The sequence below is a fragment of the Heteronotia binoei genome, chromosome 4, assembly GCF_032191835.1.
Source record: "Heteronotia binoei isolate CCM8104 ecotype False Entrance Well chromosome 4, APGP_CSIRO_Hbin_v1, whole genome shotgun sequence".
In the NCBI taxonomy this organism is placed as follows: Eukaryota; Metazoa; Chordata; class Lepidosauria; order Squamata; family Gekkonidae; genus Heteronotia; species Heteronotia binoei.
In genome coordinates this window covers 181,684,708-181,702,848 of record NC_083226.1, presented here as the reverse complement: position 1 = coordinate 181,702,848, position 18,141 = coordinate 181,684,708, and the positions used below count along the sequence as shown (strand labels likewise).

Below are 18,141 nucleotides of genomic sequence, written 5' to 3'. Positions count from 1 at the left end.
TTGTTTCTCACACCCAGCCTCCCAAAGGCACCAGCCTCTCCTCCCGGAGTGGGAGATCTGTCTCCTTCCAGGTGATCATTTTGAAAACCCTGCTTCCCTTCCCCCCTCCCCCTTTTCAATTCAGCGAGAGAGTCAGACGTTAGAGCTGTAAACACTTTTGCTTTTATTTTCCTGGGTGCAAAAAAAACCAAAAATCCCCCCCCCCCGTAGAATCCCACAGCCTTGGGAGAGCCGTCCAGGCAAGGCCCCTGCCCCGACCAAGGGGGGGTTGTTTGCAGAGTCCCCGTTCCATGGGGTGGGGGGCAGCTAGGCTCACTTGGTGGGCTTGGCCGTGGGCTCTCTCACCACGTTCAGCAGCTTGTCCAGCTTGGCGATCTCCACCTCCGGGCCCTTCTGCACCTCCTGGCCTTTCTTCTCCTGGGGAGACAACAATGCCCAGTGGTTAGAGAGGCAAGGCAGCTCGCCTGTGGGCTGTGGGGGGAGCTCCTCGCTTCTGGTGGGGTCTGCCGGCCTTCCTTCCATGCAAAGAGCGGGACCTGACCTTTAGAGCCCTCCGCACTGCCCAGGGCCATGCAAACATATGAACATATGACGCTGCCTTCTGCTGAATGACACCCTGGGGCCCTCAAAGTCAGTCTTGTCTACTCAGAATGGCAGCAGCTCTCCAGGGTCTCAAGCTGAGGTCATTCACGCCTACTTGCCTGGACCCTTTTTAGTGGGAGATGCCGGGGATTGAACCTGGGACCTTCTGCTTCCCAAGCAGATGCTCTGCCACGGAGCCACAGCCCCATTCATGGCTCTCCAGGTTCTCAAGCTGACATTTTCCATGCCTACTTGCCTGGACCCTTTCTAGTTGGAGATGCTGGGGATTGAACCTGGGTCCTTCTGCTTACCAAGCAGATGCTCTGCCACTGAGCCACAGCCCCATTCATGGCTCTCCAGGGTCTCAAGTTGAGGTTTTTCACGCCTACTTGCCTGGACCCTTTTTAGCTGGAGATGCCTGGGATTGAACCTGGGACCTTCTGCTTCCCAAGCAGATGCTCTACCACTGAGCCACAGCCCCATTCATGGCTCTCCAGGGTCTCAAGCTGAGGTTATTCACGCCTACTTGCCTGGACCCTTTTTAGCTGGAGATGCCGGGGATTGAACCTGGGACCTTCTGCTTCCCAAGCAGATGCTCCACCGCTGAGCCACAGCCCCATTCATGGCTCTCCAGGGTCTCAAGCTGAGCTTTTTCACGCCTCTTTGCCTGGACCCTTTTTAGTTGGAGATGCCGGTAATTGAACCTGGGACCTTCTGCTTCCCAAGCAGATGCTCTGCCACTGAGCCACAGCCCCATTCATGGCTCTCCAGGGTCTCAAGCTAGGGTTGCCAAGTCCAATTCAAGAAATATCTGGGAACTCTGGGGGTGGGGCCAGGAGACTTTGGGGGAGGAGCCAGGAGCAAGGGTGTGACAAGCATAACTAAACTCCAAAGGGAGTCCTGGCCATCACATTTAAAGGGACCGCACATCTTTTAAATCCCTTCCCTCCATAGGAAATAATGAAGGACGGGGCACCTTCTTTTGGGGCTCATAGAATTGGACCCCCTGGTCCAATCTTTTTGAAACTTGGGTGGTATTTTGGGGAGAGGTACTGGATGATATGCTGCAAATATGGTGCCTCTACCTCAAAAAACAGCCCCCCCAGAGCCCCAGATACCCATGGATCAATTCTCCATTATTTCCTCTGAGAATAAGTCTGCATAGGGAATAATAGAGTTCCCTCCACACACACCCCCCACACGAACACACTCACTTAACTTTCTGTGGTGCCTCCGCAACGAGGTGTGGAAAGCACAGGGGCTACGCTGCTCTCTTTTACACACACACACAGCTCCACAACACCTTTAAAGCAGCATTGTCCTCAACTCCATCCTTTCACATAATTCGGAGAATTGGGAACAGGCTGAGTCCTGCCCTTTCACCCACCACCAGCGCGACTACCGCCAGGCCAGCCAGGGACACTCACCTGCTGCTGCCGCGGGAGACTGCGGCCCGAGCGGAGTGGAGCGGCGCCGAGGAGAGCGCGACGGCGCCAACGCCACATCCCAGCCTGAAAGGCCAAAGCCGTGCCGCCACACCGCCCTAAGCAGCCCGGCCACGATCCCCTTCGTGCACGCGCCACACGCCGGTCAAGGAGGAGCACGTGACAAGGTTCGGACGCTACCACTCTGAGCGGAAGGGGAAGTGATTTCCCAGAAGCCCAGGGCGGACGGAGCTCCGCGCTCTGGGAGGAAGTCGCGCGGCGTCAGCAAGGAAGGCAAAGAGCGTCTCTTTCTTTTCTCTTCGTCACGCGAGCCTAAAAGATTCAAATGGTACGGCCTTCCGTACCTCCCCCTCCTCCCACTTCTGTTTTTTTGGGGAGCGGGGGAAGAGGCTCGAAAACCTGGGGTCCCCCGCCAGGGCGGGAGGGTTGGGAAGCCTAAACTCACCACAGGCCCTTTGACGAGCCAGTGTTTTACAGCCATGTGCAATATAAGCATAATACTCTTTCCTCCGCAGGGACTTTTAACAGTTGCTCCAATGTATGCGGAGCGCTTTCCACGCTGGCAGCCCTCCACGGCTCTTCTAGCGGGAAGGGGCGGCCCTGAATCCTAGGCCGTCTCCTGCCAAAGCAAGCAGCTGATGACCCAGAAAGGTGAGGCAGTGTGGGGGGGGCTCCTTTAATACGCCAAGTCCTGCAGGAGTCAGAGGAGCGCCTCCCTGGACTCCTCCCAAACCCTCTCTGCTCCAGCCCTCCAGGGCGGAGGGTCTCTTGGGCAAAACTGCTGCCCACTAATTGCCCTACCTCTTTAGGGACGGCACTGTTCCAGATAGGGTTGCCAAGTCCAATTTGAGAAATATCTGGGGACTTTGGGGGTGGAGCCAGGAGAATTGGGGGTGGAGCCAGGAGCAAGCTTGAGACAAGCATAAGTGAACTCCAAAGGGAGTTCTGGCCATCACATTTAAAGGGACTGCACACCTTTTAAAGGCCTTCTTTCCATAGGGAATTATGAAGGATAGGGGCACCTTCTTTGGGGGCTCATAGAATTGGACCCCTTGGTCTAATGATTTTGAAACTTGGGGGATATTTTGTGGAGAGGCACTGGATGTTATACTGCAAATTTGGTGCCTCTACCTCAAAAAAGAGCCTCCCCAGAGCCCCAGATTCCCCTGCATCAATTCTCCATTATTTCCTATGGGTATAAGTCTCAATAGGGACTAGTAGAGTTCCCAGCAGACATTTCCCTCCCTTCCCCCCCGCTTTCTGATGACCCTGAAGTGGGGGGAGGGTCTCCAAACCGGGGGATCCCCTGGCCCCACCTAGTTCCAGAGCTGGATTAGCCATTAGGCCAAGTCGGCACTGGCCTATAGGCCCCCACACCTTTAGGGTCCCCGGGTCAGCTCCCCCCTCGTTTTCCCCTCTGCTTGCAGCCCTCCCAGCCTGCATGCACAGCCGGCAACTGAGCTGCTCTTTGCCCGACTTGCCTGGTGCGGCTGCTGCTGGCGTTGTTGCCAAGCTTGCCTCTCTCTGCCTCTCGCCCGCCCGCCTTATATGGCCGAGGACCTGCCTACTTCAGGGACCGTCTCTCTCCATATGTTCCCCAGAGGGCACTGCGATCTAGTTCACAAAATCTGCTGAAAATCCCTGGGCCAAAGCAGGCCAAACTAAAAACAACCAGGGAGCGGGCCTTTTCGATAACAGCACCCCAGTGGTGGAACCAGCTGCCAGAGGAGGTGTGGGCCCTGCAGGGCCTTAAATCAGTTCCGTAGGGCTTGCAAAACCGTCCTTTTCCAGCTGGCGTATTAAGATAGAACCATCGCACCAATAAGCTATGTTTACATGTATATTAAGAATGTAGCACCATTAATTTATACTGTAATTTAAATTTTAAATTTTAATCTAATCGCTGTTTTTAGGAAATGTATCTTAATGGTTATGTTGTATTTATTGTTATATCATGGCCTGTAAGCCGCCCTGAGCCTGCTTCGGCGGGGAGGGCGGGGTATAAATAAAAATTTATTATTAAGAACATAAGAGAAGCCATGTTGGATCAGGCCAACGGCCCATCAAGTCCAACACTCTGTGTCACACAGTGGCAAAAATTTTTATATACACACATACACTGTGGCTAATAGCCACTGATGGACCTGTGCTCCATATTTTTATCTAAACCCCTCTTGAAGGTGGCTATACTTGTGGCCGCCACCACCTCCTGTGGCAGTGAATTCCACATGTTAATCACCCTTTGGGTGAAGAAGTACTTCCTTTTATCCGTTTTATTATTATTATTTATTATTATTATTATTAATAATAATAATAATAAAGAAGGTGCCTGAAGGCTGCAGCAGGGGTCAGGGGTGGGTGCTCAGACTCTAAGATAATTTGTGAGGGCCCCAGGGCCGTAGCCAGGATTTCATGTTTGGTGTGGTCCACAGCAGTTGAAGGGGGGGTCGGGGGGCCACCCAGTTTTGCAACCCAGGGCTCTCAGCACTGTAAGCTGCCTTGAGTTCCACAAGCTAACCCCTCTTCGCCTGGGAAGTCACAGCAGCTCTGCTCCCCCTAGGCTTGCCAATCCCCAGGTCCCAGCGGGGGTTCTTCCACTTCCCCAGACTCCTTCCCGCCCCCAGTCAGCTGGCCGGTGGGGGAAGCCCCGCCCCCAGAGGACCATGTGCCTTTCGACCTCCAGAGGCTTCAGGCTCCAATTGAAAGGCTTCCTCTTGGGATGGGGTGTCTGTGTTGCTGTGAAGAAGTTGGCAGCAACTCATGAGTTGAGAGGCCAATCCCTCGCTTCAGAGTCGCCAGAAACGGGGGGGGGGGAGGGAAACGTCTGCTGAGCACTTCATTATTCCCTATGTGGAGATCGATTCTCATAGGGTATAGTGGGGAATTGATCCGGCGGTTTCGGGGGCTCTGGGGGAGCTGTGTTTTGAGGTAGAGGCACCAAGTTTTCAGTATAGTATCTAGTGAATCTCCCCAAAGTACTCCCCAAGTTTCAAAACGATTGGACCAGGGGGTCCAATTCTATGAGCCCCCCAAAAAGGTACCCCTATCCTTCATTATTTCCTATGGAAGGAAGGCATCTAAAAAGGTGAGCTATCCCTTTAAATGTGATGGACAGAACTCTCTTGGAGTTCAATTATGTTCGTCACACCCGTGTTCCTGGCTCCACCCCCAATGTCTCCTGGCTCCACCCCCAAAGTCCCCAGATATTTCTTGAATTGGACTTGGCAACCCTAGCTCCCCCCCACCCCTTTCTTATATGCCCCACTCTCAGAGAGACAGAGACCTCTTGACTCTCATCCCCTCCCCCTCTGCTCTGCAAGGGAAGGGGAGAGAAGGAAGCAAAAAGACAGCAGACCAGTGGGTGTCAGCAAAGGCGACATTGTGAAGGGGGACCCCTGAATAATGAATAAAAGCATACTTCTGCCTTTAAAATTAAGATGTTTGAAGCAACTGTCCGGTAGAGGCCAGATAGTCTCAGTGGGTGCGAGTTCAAGGTTGTAAATTAGATTAGAGGCAGTGACCTCATTGAGGCCTCTGGATGTGTATTAGATAACAAAAGGGCCTCCACCTCTTTGAGAAGCTTCTTGCGAGAGCTGATAACACATGGAGACCGGACGTATGGAAAAATACTAGAAGTTACAGGAGGGTGGGGCATGTTGAGTTAGATTAGCTTGGGGGCCTGCCTGCTTGTTTTGGGTGTGAATAAAACTGGCTGGATGTAAAGTGATTTTAACATATTGGGCCAATGGCCGGCTAAGTTCTGCCTTGATATCAAAGTAAATCCACTTCATACCAACAATGTGTGCAGACCTCGTTATTTCTCTACTTCAATTGAGGGCCCATACAGTTGAAAGGGGGGAGGGTTGAAAGGATGAGCCTGGCACCTACCAGGCCCCACTGTAGCTACAGCCTAGAGCCCCTCTCCCCCAAGATTTCGACTGTCTAGGGGCCTCCACAGGGTTTAATCCAGCGCTGACTGTTCCATGTTGGTAGAGATTATTTTAACTGACTGGTCGAGAGAAAGAGATTGAGTTTCTTGATGCTCTCAATGACTGTGCTATGGAGCAGATGGTCTCAGAACCTACCAGCGGTGGGGCGATCCTGGATTTGGTCCTAAGTAATGCCCAAGACTTGGTGAGAGATGTAAAAGTGATTGCGCCACTTGGGAGCAGTGACCATAATGTTATTGATTTCGCCGTTTGTATAAATAGGGAGTTGCCCCAAAAGACCGCAACCACATTAAACAACCACGTTTAACTTTAAAAGGGGTAAATTCATTGAGATGAGGAGGCATGTGAGGAGGAAACTGAAAGGAAAGGTAAATATGGTCAAAACCCTTGGGGAAGCTTGGAGACTATTTAAAACTATAATCCTAGAAGCTCAGATAAAATACATACCACAAGTTAGGAAAGGCACAAACAGGCATAAGAAAAGGCCTCTATGGTTAACAAACAAAGTAATGGAAGCTGTAAAAGGTAAGAAGGACTCCTTTAAGCAGTGGAAAACCAGTCCAAGTGAGATTAGTAAAAGGGAACACAGGCAGTGGCAAATCAAATGCAAGACTGTGATCAGGCAGGCAAAAAGGGACTATGAGGAGCATATTGCAAAAAACATAAAGACCAACAATAAAAATTTCTTCAAATATATTAGAAGTAGGAAACCAGCCAGGGAAGCAGTGGGGCCCTTGGATGACCATGGGGTAAAAGGATTACTGAAGGAGGATGGGGAAATGACTGAGAAGCTGAATGAATTTTTTGCCTCCGTCTTCACTGTGGAAGATGAGAACTTTTTACCCACCCCAGAACCAATAATTTTGGAAGGGGTGTTGAAAGACCTGAGTCAGATTGAGGTGACAAAAGAGGAGGTCCTACAACTGATGGACGAATTAAAAACTAATAAGTCACCGGGTCCGGATGGCATACATCCGAGAGTTCTGAAAGAACTCAAAGTTGAACTTGTGGATCTTCTGACAAAAATCTGTAATCTTTCATTGAAATCTGCCTCCGTTCCTGAGGACTGGAAGGTAGCAAATGTCACCCCCCTCTTTAAAAAGGGTTCCAGAGGAGATCCGGGAAATTACAGGCCAATCAGTCTGACTTCAATACCGGGAAAGTTGGTAGAAAGCATTATCAAGGACAGAATGAGTAGGCACATTGATGAACATGGGTTATTAAGGCAGACTCAGCATGGGTTCTGTAAGGGAAGATCTTGCCTCACTAACCTGTTACATTTCTTTGAGGGGGTGAACAAACATGTGGACAAAGGAGACCCGACAGATGTTGTTTACCTTGACTTCCAGAAAGCTTTTGATAAAGTTCCTCATCAAAGGCTCCTTAGAAAGCTTGAGAGTCATGGAGTAAAAGGACAGGTCCTCTTGTGGATTAAAAACTGGCTGAGTAATAGGAAGCAGAGAGTGAGTATAAATGCGCAGTCTTCGCAGTGGAGGACAGTAAGCAGTGGGGTGCCGCAGGGCTCGGTACTGGGTCCCATGCTCTTAATTTGTTCGTAAATGATTTAGAATTGGGAGTGAGAAGTGGCCAAGTTTGCGGATGACACTAAATTGTTCAGGGTGGTGAGAACCAGAGAGGATTGTGAGGAACTCCAAAGGGATCTGTTGAGGCTGGGTGAGTGGGCGTCAACGTGGCAGATGCGGTTCAATGTGGCCAAGTGCAAAGTAATGCACATTGGGGCCAAGAATCCCAGCTACAAATACAAGTTGATGGGGTGTGAACTGGCAGAGACTGACCAAGAGAGAGATCTTGGGGTCCTGGTAGATAACTCACTGAAAATATCAAGAAGTGTGCGTTTGCAATAAAAAAGGCCAACGCCATGCTGGGAATTATTAGGAAGGGAATTGAAAACAAATCAGCCACTACCATATTGCCCCTGTATAAATCGATGGTGCTGTCTCATTTGGAGTACTGTGTGCAGTTCTGGTCGCTGCACCTCAAAAAGGATATTATAACATTGGAGAAAGTCCAGAAAAGGGCAACTAGAATGATTAAAGGGCTGGAACACTTTCCCTATGAAGAAGGTTGAAACGCTTGGGACTCTTTAGCTTGGAGAAACATCGACAGCGGGGTGACATGAAAGAGGTTAACAAGATAATGCATGGGATGGAGAAAGTAGAGAAAGAAGTACTTTTCTCCCTTTCTCACAATACAAGAACTCGTGGGCATTCGATGAAATTGCTGAGCAGACAGGTTAAAACGGATAAAAGGAAGTACTTCTTCACCCAAAAGGTGATTAACATGTGGAATTCACTGCCACAGGAGGTGGTGGCGGCCACAAACATAGCCACCTTCAAGAGGGGTTTAGATAAAAATATGGAGCAGAGGTCCATCAGTGGCTATTAGCCACAGTGTGTGTGTGTGTGTGTGTGTGTATATAATTTTTTTTTTGCCACTGTGTGACACAGAATGCTGGACTGGATGGGCCATTGGCCTGATCTAACATGGCTTCTCTTATGTTCTTATGGTGGAGGGGATCAGCCCTCCCTTTCCTGAATCCTCCCTCTTCCACCCCAAAGCTGGATTCCAGCTGAGTCACGGATGCGACAATGACAACCACAGGAGTAATTCCTCGCAACAGCCGTTCTGCGGGAGTTCGCAGCGTAGTGGAGCTCAAGAGCCGGTGCCTTTGCAGATTGCCTGTGGCTTCAAGGCGTGAAGCTGCCTTCCTTGGCTTCAAATAAAGTTGTAACTCTAAAGGGCGACACGGTAATTGGGTACCTAAAGCCAAATCCCAAAGGAAACGGCGTTCTGTGGCCCACTTTGGTCAAAATTTTAAACAAAACCAATAATACGCTCCGCAATATAGCAAACAAGGGAAAAGCGGAAGTCCCAACGGCTAGCGAAGCCTCAGCGTGTGTATATCAGCAAACGTCCTTGTACCAACTGTAAGTTAGTCTTCTTTCAGAAGCGCAAATATCCCTATAAATATGGCACAATGCACTGAAGCCCCACGGCACACATATACAACGCAATTCCTGGATGTCGAGCGCATTATAAGGACGTGACCCTTCCTCAGGTAGGGCGATTCTCCTAAGCAGGTTTTACACACTCATACATTAAACTTCTAATTCGAGATCTCAATTAACGTTTTACAGCCATATAGCTTCGCATAATTCAAATTCTCAGGTAGTGTCCCCCTCGCGTAGTGTCCCATAGGGTATATTGATTCAAAACGCTGCCCATTGAGGTCTACTCAGACTGGCAGCCGCTCTCCAGGGTCTCAGGCAGAGAAAGGTCTGGAGAGCCAGTTTGGTGTAGTGGTTAAGTGTGCGGAGTCTTATCTGGGAGAATCGGGTTTGATTCTCCTCCACTTGCACCTGCTGGCATGGCCTTGGGTCAGCCATAGCTCTGGCAGGAGTTGTCCTTGAAAGGGCAGCTTTTCTCAGAGTTCTCTCAGAGCCAGTCTGCTGTAGTGGCTGTGTGCAGACTCTTATCTGGGAGAACCAGGTTTGATTCCCCGCTCCTCCACTTGCACCTGCTGGAATGGCCTTGGGTCAGCCATAGCTCTTGTAGGAGTTGTCCTTGAAAGGGCAGCTTCTGTCAGAGCTCTCTCAGAGCCAGTTTGCTGTAGTGGCTAAGTGTGCAGACTCTTATCTGGGAGAACCAGGTTTGATTCCCCACTCCTCCACTTGCAGATACTAGTATGGCCTGGGGTCAGTCATAGCTCTCCCAGGAGTTGTCCTTGAAAGGGCAGCTGCTGTGAGAGCCAGTTTGGTGTAGTGGTTAAGCGTGCAGAGTCTTATCTGGGAGAACCGGGTTTGATTCCCTGCTCCTCCACTTGCAGCGGCTGGAATGGCCTTGAGTCAGCCATAGCTCTGGCAGAGGTTGTCCTTGAAAGGGCAGCTGCTGGGAGAGCTCTCTCAGGCCCACCCACCTCACAGGGTGTCTGTTGTGGGGGAGGAAGGGAAAGGTGATTGTGAGCCGCTCTGAGAGTCTTCGGAGTGGAGGGCGGGATATAAATCCAATATCTTCATCTACCTTACAGGGAGTCTGTTGTGGGGGAGGAAGGGAAAGGAGATGGTGAGCCGCTCTGAGACTCTTCGGAGTGGAGGGCGGGATATAAATCCAATATCTTCATCTACCTCACAGGGTGTCTGTTGTGGGGGAGGAAGGGAAAGGAGATTGTGAGCCGCTCTGAGAGTCTTTGGAGTGGAGGGCGGGATATAAATCCAATATCTTCATCTACCTCACAGGGTGTCTGTTGTGGGGGAGGAAGGGAAAGGAAATTGTGAGCTGCTCTGAGACTCTTTGGAGTGGAGGGCAGGATATAAATCCAATATCTTCATCTACCTCAGAGGGTGTCTGTTGTGGGGGAGAAAGGAAAGGAGATTGTGAGCTGCTCTGAGAGTCTTTGGAGTGGAGGGCGGGATATAAATCCAATATCTTCATCTACCTCACAGGGTGTCTGTTGTGGGAAGGGGAAGGTAAAGAAGATTATGAGCTGCTCTGAGACTCTTCGGAGTGGAGGGCGGGATATAAATCCAATATCTACATCTACCTCACAGGGTGTCTGTTGTGGGGGAGGAAGGGAAAGGAAATTGTGAGCTGCTCTGAGACTCTTTGGAGTGGAGGGCGGGATATAAATCCAATATCTTCATCTACCTCACAGGGTGTCTGTTGTGGGGGAGGAAGGGAAAGGAGATGGTGAGCCGCTCTGAGACTCTTCGGAGTGGAGGGCGGGATATAAATCCAATATCTTCTTCTTCTTACCTCCTCCTGATCCTTTTAGCTGGAGATGCCAGGGATTGAACATGGAGCCTTCTGCATGCCAAGCAGAGGCTCTGCCACTGAGCCACAGGCCCCCACACACGTGAAGCTGCCTTCTACTGAATCAGACCCTTGGCCCGCTGAGGCTGCCAGCAGCTCTCCAGGGTTTCAGGAAAGAAAAGTCTTTTTTTGCATCACCTCCTGCCTGGTCCTGTTAACTGGAGATGCCAATAATTGAACCCAAGACCTTCTGCATGGTGAGCAAATGCTCTACCACTGAGCCACGGCCCTTTCCCTAAGGGGTGTGTGGGGGGGGGGGATGGAGAGCAACCAGAGCGTTAATCTGGCTTCTGCTGTTTGTTTGGGGGAAGGAATCCATCCCCCGGGAGGGCAGGTTGCCGTTGCTGTGATAGGATTAGTACAGGCTTAGTCGTCTGGACTGGACACCGACCTCAGATTTTAGGATTAGCAGCCACCTGCCCCCGGGCACTGCGAGAGGAGGGGAAAACCTTGGCACACAGAGCGGGCCAAGGCTCTCGAGGGCAAATTGGAAGGATCTATGCTGAACGGCGCTGCGGATAAGCTTGCCAGCCTCCAGGAGGGGCCTGGAGCATCTCCCACACTTTCAAGTGATCTCCAGGCAACAGAGAGAAGTTCTCTTTTAGGAAACGGTGGCCTCTTGGGCCCTGGACCCTGCCAAAAAACCAGGTGCCATCAGGAGGTCCATCCCACTAGAAGTCCTCCCATTGTTGCCCCTCCCAAGCACCAAGAATACAGAGCATCACTGCCCTAGACAGAGAGTTGCCATCAGGAGGTCCACCAGTGGGGCCAGGACACTAGAAGCCCTCCCACTGTGCCCCCCTCAAGCACCAAGAATACAGAGCATCACTTGCCCCAGAGAGAGTTCCAACAATACACTGTGGCTAATAGCCACGAAGGGAGGGAGGGAGGGAGGGAGGGAGGGAGGGAGGGAGGAAGGAAGGAAGGAAGGAAGGAAGGAAGGAAGGAAGGAAGGAAGGAAGGAAGGAAGGAAGGAAGGAAGGAAGGAAGGAAGGAAGGAAGGAAGGAAGGAAGATGGGGAGGGGAGGTGGAAAGAAAGCAACTTTAAGCCACTGGCTGGCTTGGCTTGGAAAAGGGGTTTAAAGAGACAAATGCCTTCTCCAAGTTGACCGATGGGGCGGCGGGAGCTTCGAGAGCCGCACAATATGTGTGAAAGAGCCACATGTGGCTCCCGAGCTGAGAGTTTGGCCCCCCCTGCTCTAAGTGTTTAAGAAATTGACACAGAGTCTATAAATTTTTGGAACATATTTAGTTCTTGTACACAGTTGTTGGGTTTGTTTTTTTTCCCCTTGCTGTTCTCTACTGTGTTGCCGCTTGCTTTTTCCCAAACGCAGCTCTGGCATAATCGGTAAGCGAAAGACCGTGAGCCTTAAGTGAACAAACACACAGACTCCCCCCCCCCCCTGCTCCTTGTTCCTCATCTGCACTGCCTCTTGAGCCGCCGAGAGTTTGCTGGGAATCTGCAGCCATCTGCCTCTGCTTTCGGAGAGGCAGAACCAGGCTGCTGTTTCCACGCCTGCTTATCTCGCAATGGATGAGCAAAGCAAGAGAACAGCCCACCCATCCACCCCCCACCCCCTTCCCGGCCCAGTATGATCTTTGCTGAGACTTCTGCTTAATTCTGCCTAGAAGGAATGAAGCAGCTGAAAGGGATGACTGCAAATCCTCCAGCCGGTGGCTAAGATGATGCCAACGTCTTGCCAGGGGGTGGGGGGCGGTGGGGATGGAGAGACACTGAGGGGAGGGGCCGCGGCTTAGCGGTAGAGCCTCTGCTTGCCACGCAGAAGGTCCCAGGTTCGATCCCTGGCGGCTCCAGTTAATAGGACCAGACAGGAGGGGAGGAGAAAGACCTCCCGGAGAGCTGCTGCCGGTCTGAGTAGACAAGACTGACTGCGTGATGGATTGACGGTCTGATTCAGTGTAAATTCAAGAAGTATCTGGGGGATTTGGGGGTGGAGCCAGGAGACGTTGGGGGTGGAGCCAGGAGCAAGGATGTGACAAGCATAATTGGAAATAAATGAAGGATAGGGGCACTTTCTTCGGGGGCTCATAGAATTGCACCCCGTGGTCCATTCCTTTTGCAACTGGGAGGGCATATTGAGGAGAGGTGCTGAATGCTATGCTGCAAATTCGGTGCCTTGGTCTCAAATAACAGAGAGCCCGGTGGCGCAGAATGTTAAAGCTTCAGTACTGCAGTCCTAAGCTCTGCTCATGACCTGAGTTTAATCCTCGGCGGAAGCTGGGTTTTCAGGCAGCTGGCTCGAGGTTGACTCAGTCTTCCATCCTTCCGAGGTGGGTAAAATGAGTCCCCAGCTTGCTGGGGCGGGTGGGGGGGAAGTGTAGATGACTAGGGAAGGCAATGGCAAACTACCCCGTAAAAAGTCTGCCGTGAAAACAGTGTGAAAGCAATGTCACCACAGAGTCGGAAACGAATGGTGCTTGCACAGGGGACCTTTTCTTTCTTTTCCATCTCAAATAACCGCCCCTACAGAGCCCCAGATACCCACGGATCAATTCACCATTATACCCTCTAGGAATGGGTCTCCATAGGGAATAATGGAGTGCCCAGCAGATATTTTCCTCCCCAGCCCCCGCTTTCTGATGACCCTGAAGAGGGGAGAGGGCCAGGAGAACATAAGAACATAAGAGAAGCCCTGTTGGATCAGGCCAGTGGCCCATCCAGTCCAACACTCTGTGTCACGTAAGAACACAAGAGAAGCCCTGTTGGATCAGGCCAGTGGCCCATCCAGTCCAACACTCTGTGTCACATAAGAACACAAGAGAAGCCCTGTTGGATCAGGCCAGTGGCCCATCCAGTCCAACACTCTGTGTCACATAAGAACACAAGAGAAGCCCTGTTGGATCGGGCCAGTGGCCCATCCAGTCCAACACTCTGTGTCACATAAGAACATAAGAGAAGCCATGTTGGATCAGGCCAATGGCCCATCCAGTCCAACACTCTGTGTCACATAAGAACATAAGAGAATCCCGGTTGGATCAGGCCAGTGGCCCCTCCAGTCCAACACTCTGTATCACACAGTGGTCAAAATATACACACGCACACACTGTGGCTAATAGCCGCTGATAGACCTCTGCTCCATATTTTTATCCAATCCCTTCTTGAAGCTGGCTATGCTTGTAGCCGCCACCACCTCCTGTGGCAGTGAATTCCACATGTTAATCACCCTTTGGGTGAAGAAGGACTTCCTTCTATCCGTTTTAACCCGACTGCTCAGCCTTGAAAAAACTGTGGAATATTTTAAGTTCCTATATATCCCCACCACCAAATACATTCTCTCTCTTAGGCTGCTTACGAACGATGCTTCCGCAGCCGCTTAAAGCTGCGGCGCGACAGGATCAACCGATTTTATGTTTCCCGTTTCGCTTTCTTGCTTTATCACCAGCGTAAGCTGATTCAATCATCGCAAAATGTTTCTCTTCTATCCAATGCTCTCATTCTTTTTTCAAGGCTTATTGTTCGGTGCCTACATCAGGGGTGGCCAACGGTCGCTCTCCAGATGTTTTTTTTTTGCCTACAACTCCCATCAGCCCCAGCGAACACGGCCAATGGCTGGGGCTCATGGGAGTTGTAGCAAAAAACATCTGGAGAGCTACCGTTGGCCACCCCTGGCCTACATAATGAACTAGAAGTGCAATATAAAGAGTGGTGAAATTGACTTTATTGAAGAATACTTCCATTACAAGAAGTGTGAGAAAGCCAAACATACACGGAGTTGGCAACCTTTCTTGGAAACCCCCAGCTCAGCAATCCGGTTTCCCGAACGCTGCAATGGGCAGGTCTGTCCTCAGCACTAGGACTGAGAGACAGTTTGGTGTAGTTCAGGAGTGGCCAAACGTGTTTAACGTAAGAGCCACATAGAATAAATGTCAGATGTCTGAGAGCCTCGAGACATCAACGTCAGTTGTTTGAAGGAGGGAAGGGAGGAATAGATGAGGGGAGGAGGTTGGGAGAGGTGGAAAGAAAGCAACTTTAACTTTAAATGCATTCTCCAAGCTGCCAGCCAACAGGGCAGTGGGGGCTTCAAGAGCCACGCATTATATGTGAAAGAGTCACATGTGGCTCCTGAGCCACAGTTTGGCCACCCCTGGTGTAGTGATTAAGTGTGCGGACTCTTATCCGTAGGGTTGCCAATCCCCAGGTGGGGGCAGGGGATCCCCCGGTTTGGAGGCCCTCCTCCCGCTTCAGGGTCATCAGAAAGTTGGGGGAAGGGAGAGAAATGTCTGCTGGGAACTCTATTGTTCCCTATGGAGACTGATTCCCATAGGAAATAAAAGAGAATTCATCTGTGGGTATTTGGGGCTCTGGGGGGGGGGGCTGTTGTTTGAGGTAGAGGCACCAAATTTTCAGCATAACATCCAGTGCCTCTTCCCAAAATACCTTCCAAGTTTCAAAAAGATTGGACCAGGGGGTCCAATTCTATGAGCCCCCAAAGAAGGTGCCCCTATCCTTCATTGTTTCCTATGGAAGGAAGGCATTTAATGAAGGCATTTAAGGTGTGCGGTCCCTTTAAATGTGATGGCCAGAACTCCCTTCGGAGTTCAACAGTACTTGTCACACCATTGCTCCTGGCTCCACCCCCAAAGTTCCCAGATATTTCTTGAATTGGACTTGGCAGCCTTACTTATCTCGGAGAACCGGGTTTGAAGAAGGAGAGGAAGACTGCAGATTTATACACCACCCTTCTCTCTGAATCAGAGACTCAGAGCGGCTTACAATCTCCTTTACCTTCCTCCCCCACAACAGACACCCTGTGAGGTGGATGGGGCTGAAAGGGCTCTCACAGCAGCTGCCCTTTCAAGGACAACTCCTGTGATACATATGGCTGACCCAAGGCCATTCCAGGAATCAAACCCGGTTCTCCCAGATAAGAGTCAGTGCACTTAACCACTACACCAAACTGTCTCTCTCTTCCCCACTCCTCCACTTGCAGGTTAAGGAGATTGTGAGTCACTCTGAGACTCCGAGATATTTTTTTTTTGCAGATTTATACTCCGCCCTTCTCTCTGAATCAGAGACTCAGAGCGGCTTACAATCTCCTTTACCTTCCCTCCCCCACAACAGACACCCTGTGAGGTGGGTGGGGCTGAGAGAGCTCTGACAGAAGCTGCCCTTTCAAGGACAAAGTCTTATGAGAGCTAAGGCTGACGCAAGGCCATTCCAGCAGCTGCAAGTGGAGGAGTGGGGAATCAAACCCGGTTCTCCCAGATAAGAGTCCACACACTTCACATCTACACTGAACTGGCTCTCTCTTCCCCGTGCCTCCTCTCACAGGTAAAGTTCACACTTCACCACTACTTCGAACTGGCTCTCTCTTCCCCACTCCTCCACTTGCAGGTAAAGGAGATTGTGAGTCGCTCTGAGATTTTTATTTTTATTTTTTTTGCAGATTTATACCCCACCCTTCTCTCTGAATCAGAGACTCAGAGCGGCTTACAATCTCCTTTCTCTTCTCCCCCCCCCCCCACAACAGACAACCTGTGAGGAAGGTGGGGTTGAGAGAGCTCTCCCAGAAGCTGCCCTTTCAAGGACAGCTCTGCGAGAGCTATGGCTGACGCAAGGCCATTCCAGCAGCTGCAAGTGGAGGAGCGGGGAATCAAACCCGGTTCTCCGAGATAAGAGTCCACGCACTTCACATCTACACCGAACTGGCTCTCTCTTCCCCGTGCCTCCTCTCGCAGGTAAAGTTGCTCTGAGACTCTGAGATTTGAAGCAGAGGCTGGGATAGAAATCCACCCTCTTCCTGCTGCTCCTCTCAGGAGAAGTCTGTCCCACCAGATTCAGTCCCACTGCAGCTTCCAGTACGTTTGCCCTGATGAGCCCAAGCTTCTCAGCTGTCAGATGTGCGTCCTCTGCTTGCCCCACTAGGCCCAGCTTCGCCGTCTCCCTGGCCTGGAGAACAGTCCCTCCCCTCCGCCCTCTCCTCCCCGCAGGGGCTGTGAATTCCAGAAGGCCAGAACCAGACTCCACAATCCCTGGGAGGGGGTCTGTCAAACCCAATTCTTTTTCATCCGGCTGCACTTCGCAAGGCACTCTTCTGATGCGGCAGAATGAGGCGGCCAATCAGACGCGGCCGCGCTGATTACCCGAGCGTGTGATTTCATGCCAAGTCACCGGAGAGGAGGCTGGAAAAAATGAAAACTGTAATTTCCTTATCATTCAGGGACCTCGCTCCATTACGGAGAGCCTGCCAGAGCGGGTCTCCCGCCTCTCTGTCCCTCTGCAGCCTCCGCGGGCGATGCTCTCTGCCTACGGAGAGGAGGACGGGAAGAGAACACAGGTGGCAGCTGGAAAGGCCTGGAGCTCAGGTCTGACTGCAGCTCTCCATTTCAGAGCTGCAGGGAATGATGACAGATCTCAGCCAGGCTCCCTTTCGGTTTGGGATCCCGGGAAGGGAGGATTACCGAAAGGGCTGTGGAGGAGGCCGGCTGCGGCCTGCTCGGATGCGGAAGCGCTCATGCGGAAGAACGCGCTGCGTATCGTGCGCAGAGCAGAGCCCTTTCTGCCCGCTCTTCGGCTGACCCATTAAAGGCTGGGTATCGCTTCGGGGAACAACACGGATAGCTGAGTTTGCAGAAGAGGGTGGGGGCAACCCTTCTGCTCCCTTCTTTGCTTGCGTTAATGACTGCCGGCAGGAGCTGGCCTGGAAGAGCCGGCCAGCTGGCAGAGGAGCGCAAACAGTCGCTGGCCCTGGGGATGCCAAGAGGCGGCCGAGGACTACCAGGCCAGGCTCAAGATGGTGCTGAATTCAGGCCTTCGTCCCCACTCAGAGTCTGGCATGCCCGCTGCCTGCCTCCCGTGTGCCAGTTTGGTGTAGTGGTGAAGTGCGTGGACTCTTATCTGGGAGAATCTGAGTTTGATTCCCCACTCTTCCACTTGCACCTGCTGGAATGGCCTTGGTCAGCCATAGCTCTGGCAGAGGTTGTCCTTGAAAGGGCAGCTTCTGGGAGAGCTCTCTCAGCCCCACCCACCTCACAGGGTGTCTGTTGTGGGGGGAGAAGAGATAGGAGATTGTAAGCTGCTCTGAGTCTCTGATTCAGAGAGGGTATAAATCTGCAGTCGTCTTCGTCTTCTCCTTCTCCTTCAATCCAGTTTGGTGTAGTCGTTAAGTGTGCGGACTGTTACCTGGGAGAACCGAGTTTGATTCCCCACTCCTCCACTTGCACCTGCTGGAATGGCCTTGGGTCAGCCATAGCTCTGGCAGGAGTTCTCCTTGAAAGGGCAGCTGCTGTGAGAGCTCTCTCAGTCCCACCCACCTCACAGGGTGTCTGTTGTGGGGGGAGTAGATATAGGAGCTATATAGATATATAGATTT

General features: G+C 51.5%; 1 protein-coding gene and 1 non-coding gene across 2 annotated transcripts in view; one reads left to right on the top strand and one right to left on the bottom strand.

Moving 5' to 3' along the window:
- Window positions 1-293: 293 nt before the first annotated feature.
- The window catches only part of DNAI1 (dynein axonemal intermediate chain 1), a 310,319-nt gene continuing 292,471 nt past the window's right edge, over window positions 294-18,141 (bottom strand). The window contains exon 20 of the mRNA XM_060236614.1: window positions 294-417. Coding sequence (XP_060092597.1) covers window positions 313-417 — 105 coding nt within the window. The 3' untranslated portion in view covers window positions 294-312. The remainder of the gene's footprint in view (window positions 418-18,141) is intronic.
- TRNAG-GCC (transfer RNA glycine (anticodon GCC)) lies at window positions 12,551-12,622 on the top strand. Its single transcript has one exon. It is a non-coding gene; the product is annotated as a tRNA-Gly (tRNA).